At 42.8% G+C, this 6,000-nt stretch overlaps 1 protein-coding gene across 2 annotated transcripts in view; it reads left to right on the top strand.

The window, feature by feature from the left end:
* The first annotated feature begins 3,094 nt into the window (after positions 1 to 3,094).
* The window catches only part of TIPRL (TOR signaling pathway regulator), a 33,273-nt gene continuing 30,367 nt past the window's right edge, over positions 3,095 to 6,000 (top strand). Inside the window, exon 1 of one of the 2 annotated variants that reach the window (XM_061185751.1) lies at positions 3,095 to 3,128. Coding sequence is in view for 1 of the 2 variants with exons in the window: in XM_061185750.1 (XP_061041733.1) it covers positions 3,289 to 3,392 (104 nt within the window). In the remaining variant the exon portion in view is untranslated. Of the gene's footprint in view, positions 3,129 to 3,173; positions 3,393 to 6,000 lie in introns of those variants that run through there. The other variant, XM_061185750.1, reaches the window with a different exon arrangement.

Genomic DNA, 6,000 nt, shown 5'->3' with positions numbered 1-6,000 from the left:
CTACATCCTCCTACATACATAAAAGTTTATGTTCCAGTTGTTCTCAACGACTTCTTACTCCTTGCTTATTCCGTGCTGCTCTATGCTTCCATGCCTATGCACCTGCTCTTCCTTGTCCCTGAAGTGGACTGTCTCCTCCTGGTGAAACCATTTATCTTCTCTTTAAAATCTTGCTCTGGCATCATCTTCTTTGTGAATCATTCCTAACCTACACAGAGAGAATTAATTACTCTTTCCTCCTGTACCATGTCCATGCACACACACCATTTCAATGCCCAGATGTCATATGGTATTGTTTGTATTTACTTTGTTTCTTATACTTGAGTGCAATTGATCTCATACTTGAAATTATAGACAATGTCTTATGTATCTACATATCCTTAGCATGTGGCACAGATGAACAAAGTCGCTTGAGGCTGGGGAATGTCATAGCTTATTCATATTTTTCATTGTAATGCTTTTCTCCAAGTACTGTGCTTCAGACCTTAGAAATGTAAATATTCATTGACTAAATAAGCAGACAGGTGAATAGGCAGGATGGATGGATAGGTAGATATATAAGTAAATGGATGAATTAAAAGACAAGGGAAAGGTGTAAAAGTTGTTTTAAAATAAGAACAAGAACAGTCATGAAGAAGAGAGAATATGCCTGTTCCATGATGCCCCAGAGGGCAAGACCAAGTTCAAATAATGTAAGTAACAAGGAAGTAGGTTTTACCTCAACCTAAGCTCTAATAATTAGAGCTTCACAAAGGGCGCAGGCTATTTAGAGATAGTAAGCTTCTCTCTTTTTTTTTTTTTAAAAAGAATTATACATTCATTTGATAAGGTTGCCCAGAAAGGATATGGTATGGCTTACAATATACCTACATGATAGAGCCTCTTCAGCCTCTCCGAACTCTTCCCAGTTCCTTCCACTGCAGCCACACTGGCTTTCTTGCTCTTCCTAAAACGTGACAAGCTCACTGCCTCCTCTGGGCCTGAATACCTGATGTCTGGAATGTTCTTCTTCCAGATTTTCTCATGGATCTTCCTTTTCATTAGCAGGTCTATCCATAGATAGGCTCTTCTGATCACTCCAACTATATAGTCTGTTCCCCACCCCCTAAACACACACACACACACACACACACACCCCTCCTTCCCCTTAATTTGCTTAATGTTCTGCACAGAATTTATCCATGCCTGAAATTATAAATTTTGGTTTACTTTCTTATTACCTGTCTTCTCCATTACAGTATAAGCTCCAAGATGAAAGGGATCTTACCTTTTTTATTCACTGCTGTGTCCTTATACCTAAAAGTTTCTGGCACTATAATAGGTGCCAAAAAAAAAACAAGTTTGTGGAATGAGTTAACTTTCTATAATAACCAGTTGTTTATTCTCAGAACTGAATCTTGACAAACCTAGAGAATAGATGGTTTGATTTGGGGGCTCTAACATCCAATTTGATTGAAAATGAATTCCCCTCATCAAGTCCCAAGTATTACTCTGTCCTAAGAACCAGCTTTATAAAGCAGAGAATTGTTGCATGATGGTTCTTGAATGGGCACTGAAAATACTCTGTCAATGCTTAAATATCTCTCTTCCTAAAGTGTGAGTGCTTGAAATTGTACTTTTAAAGATTCATTTTCTTGTATCCTCAAAGAATTTTAAAGTCCCCTAATAAACTGTTGAATTGGAGGCCATAGAGATAACTGGTTTAATTGTTAGATTTTAAATTTAAATAAAAGTACCCTTCTAATAGGAAGTTTTCATCATATCTTGTCTTGGAAAATTTTGGAAGGGGACAAATGTTTTGGGAAGGTAGGTGGGAAAGCACTGACTCAGCTCTGGATAGAGTGGCCTGGCACTTCTTTATCAAGGCCAGCTCATAGAAAATGATATAAAAAATCATTTACACTAAGATGTAAATGACTGACTAAGCCAATCAGTGGCCTATTGTCCTGTCTAGAAGAACTTACATTTTAGATGCAATTGGACACATGGATAATATATATTTTGAGGGGCAGGGAGTCCTGCCTTGAATGACTGAGATCATATCTTGGAATTCCATTGTCAATCTCTGTTATGAGAAACAGTGTGAGTGCTGTTTTGTAATAAAATGAATGCTTGGCAAATAGCAGGTGCTCAAATTTCGACATTCATTTGGTTTAATGAATAAACAGTGATAACTGGAACGAGTGAAGTTGACTTAAATCAACATGTTGGCTCAGAGGAAGAAGTGATTAAATACAGCTCCAGGGTTCAGGAAAAGCCTTTTGAAGGAGGTGTATCATTCCAAAGAAGATCATTCCAGTCTAGGGAAAGGCATGGGGACTGGAGTATCTATATTTTTAAAAGGTGTCAGGTTGAGTTTGAAATGGGACAAGTTTGAGTATGACAGTTTCAAGCAGATACAACAGCAAGAGTAAGGGCGCAGAGGTAGGGCTGAGTGCAGGTGGATAGGACTGAGAGGCAGTTGCTGGAAATGAGGCCAGAAAGAAAGGTTTGGGAGATGCCCTAACAGCAAAGTACATCATTTTGAGGCAGCTGAAGCCGAATCGTTAGTTAAGTGGTTTGCCAAGGATGCACAAAACAGCGCTGCAAAAGAGTATGTAGCACCAGGTCTCCAGTGTTGTTTCCACTGTAACAGGTGCTTAGGTAATAGCTAGACCAGGAAAGTCTTGAAATGTCTGAAGGATGAAATTTTTTATAAGAGTCTTAGTCCATAGTAGCTAGATGTCCACTTGTCATGCAGCACTTGATGCTGAACCTCCTAAACTCTAAGTGATTTTAAAATTTTGTCCTCAACGGAAAAATGTAGGGCATTTCCTCTCTACACCAATTCGCCAACACGAGAGGTAATTCCCTGCTTTGCAAAGTCGTCTAGCATCACGTTGTAGTCGCCTTTTCCAACACTGACCTTCCTTGAAATGCCCCAAGACGACGTCGTCCAGTGAGTTCAGGGGGCGGTGCGCCCCTGACCACACCCCCTGCTGCCAGAGCCTCGCCTCTCAGCAGTTTCTCCCCTCCTTTTTTCAGGTGCGTCGTGACGTAAGACGTGGGTCACACAACCTTGGCAACTGGTCCCGGAAGCAAAAAGCCGAGGGGCGGAGAAGAAGGCGGAAAGGAGGGCTTCCGTCCGGGTAGGCCGGCAGGGGGCGGGGCGGGGCCGGGCATGGTAACGTCTCGGAAGCCGAGGGGGCTGGGTCGGGGGGAGGCAGAGGGACCGGTGTCGGCCGCGGGTGCCGCTGCCGCCGCTGCTCCAGCCTGTTCCGTGTGGCCCACGCGGGCCCCGCTGCGGCCATGATGATCCACGGCTTCCAGAGCAGCCACCAGGACTTCTCCTTCGGGCCCTGGAAGCTCACGGCGTCCAAGACCCACATCATGAAGTCAGCGGATGTGGAGAAGTGAGGCTCCGGGGCTGGGATTCGGACGCGAGCCGGGGAGCTGGGCCTGGGTGGGAGGCAGGGCGAGCTCGGCGGAGCCCCAGCTCTTCTCTGGGGGGACGGAGGCTCGGGTCCCTCCGGACGGGACCTTTGAATTGACAACACCAGGAAATATTCTTTTCGCCACCTCCTGTCCTTCGGTTCGGGCCGCCAGGCGCTGCCTTCGTGAAATTGTCACTCCGCCTGGGTTTGAGCAGAGCATGATTGTTACAGTGGACTTTCCCCTCCCGTAGGTCTCTACCTGCCGCAGCCTGCGCCACCTTTAGACTATTTCTTTCTGGGTGGCTATGACTTGTTTTCTTAGGGGTTAATAACGGGGATGATATATATGCTTGGTTTTTAGCATGTCAGGTGCCGTGCCAGGCACGTGAGATACAGAAGATGAAAGACAGCCTCTGCCTCGAGGAATTCACAGTCTTGTGAGAGACACAGACAATTATAATACAGTGTGAATTGATATAGGTGTATATGCAGGGTTATTTGAGATTGTTTAAGGGAACAAGGCATCCGGGAAATTGGGATGCCTGAACTGAATCTTGATAAAGCCGGTGGGATGGGGTGGGGCTGGGGGCATGTGTAAAGCCGGAAGGCCAGGGAGAGTGACAGCTGTGATGCGTTTGTGATGCCTGAACTGAATCTTGACAAAGTCGGGGTTGGGGCGGGGTCCGGGGGCACGTGGCAAGCCGGTGGGTCAGAGAGAGTGGGAGCCATGAAGAACTGTTTCTGTGTGATTGGCGTGTGAGGTATCAGAGGGGGAGTACTGTAGTGAGAAGGCAGAGGCAGGTAGGCCCCTGGGCAGTGGAGATACCACTGAGAGAACTTTTATGCCAGGCTCAGGAGTTTTGAATTTTATCTAACTACCACCGGGTGCCATTTTACACAAAGGATCGACATTATCAGATGTATACTCTGAAAGATTTCTCTGGAGGTGATGTGGAGGATGGATTAGTGGGCTGCAGGACTGGGTAAGGAAACCAGTTAGAAGGGGAGAGAGGAGAGGTTTTAGAAGATTAAGTCCCTGAATTTGATGGCCACTTGATAGGAGGAAGGAAAAAGGAGGAATCCATACCCTTGGCAAGATTTCATTGCCATTGGACAAGGTGAGAAACCCAGGAGGAGGAGCAGATTGGGGGCAGGTGTTGGACAGAGGATGAGTTTAGTTTTGTTGAAATATGAGTTGTGTGTAGGTTATAAAGTGGAGGTGTCTTAGGCGTTTATTTTGGAGCTTAAAAAAGATGACTTGTCCATGGATTTAGGTTTGGGAATCATCAGCTTATAGTTGATACCTGGAGCCTTGGGAGTGAATTAAGATCATCTAGAAGTTATCCAGAAGAAAAGGAAAAGGTCATGAGATGGAACCCTAGGGAGCGCCGACATTTTAAGATTTAGGCAGAGGGAAGTGACCAGGGAAGAGAGGAGAGTCATGAAAGGATGTTTAGCTTCCTAATTGAAAAAAAAAAAAGAAAGTTACATTCTTGCAGAGTCACTAAGAAAAATTGAGAAAATACAGACAAGAAAGGGAAAAAATTCCCTTCATCCCACCACAGACTGAGTTACTCTCTGAGTTTTCCTCTCCATATAACTTTCTCTGTTACATATTGCACCATATATACAATTGTGCTATATAAAGCAGTCAGCTTCAAATTGTGGTTACCCATATAATTTACTTACAGACTCCCTAAGAGGTGCTGGATGCATGGAGAGTTCTAAGGGAATCAAATTCCCGATCTTTAATCTCCTTGTTTATTATTTCTAAAACAGCTCTGCCTGAGTATACTTAGTCCTTTTTCCTTATGACAAAAGAAAGGCTTATCTGTTCCCATCCTAAATTTTTTTGTGATGCCTTGCCCTAGGGTATAGAAACCTCTTGGGTGCTATATAAATGAATTAGGGGAAATTTTGGATTAATGAAACTTCCTTTAATGAATTAAGGCATCTTAATCCCATAGAGGCTTCCTGTCTTCCTTGCCTTATAAATGGTCCTACCTATTTGTTAATGGTGAAGCTTGACATTAGAAATGGGGTTAAGATACTCTGTGTTTGGCCTGTGTTTAAGATACTCGGAATTTAGGACATTTGAAGAAGTGTAAGTTAGTGGCAGTGATTCTTTTACATATATGACTGGAATATTTCATAGGACTACCAGATTTTTCCAGATATGTTGGGAAAAATCCAAAGAATCACATCTTATATTAGTTCATATTTGGTATGCATTATCCAGTAAAGTAGTTAGAACTTTACTACTTGACTGGTTTATTTTACTTAGCATAATGTCCTCAGGTTTCATCCATGTTGTCACAAATTGCAGAATTTCCTTCTTTTTAAAGACTGCATAGTATTCCATTGTATGTATAAAACACATTTTCTTTTCTCATTTCTTTGTTTTTTGTTTCTTTTTTTTAAACCGCATTTTCTTTATCCATTCATATGTCTATGGACATTTGCATGGGCGTGTTGATCTCTCTAGTATTTAATATTTTCTACTTCCTAATAACAAAAGAATAAATTTCACTTAAATTTATGATGAAAAATTAATGTTATTAGATATCATACTAAAGATGTGCAGCTT

This window comes from Eubalaena glacialis, chromosome 3 (genome assembly GCF_028564815.1).
Source record: "Eubalaena glacialis isolate mEubGla1 chromosome 3, mEubGla1.1.hap2.+ XY, whole genome shotgun sequence".
Classification (NCBI taxonomy): domain Eukaryota; kingdom Metazoa; phylum Chordata; class Mammalia; order Artiodactyla; family Balaenidae; genus Eubalaena; species Eubalaena glacialis.
The sequence above is the reverse complement of the archived record's forward strand: the minus strand, read 5'-3'. Positions and strand labels throughout refer to the sequence as shown.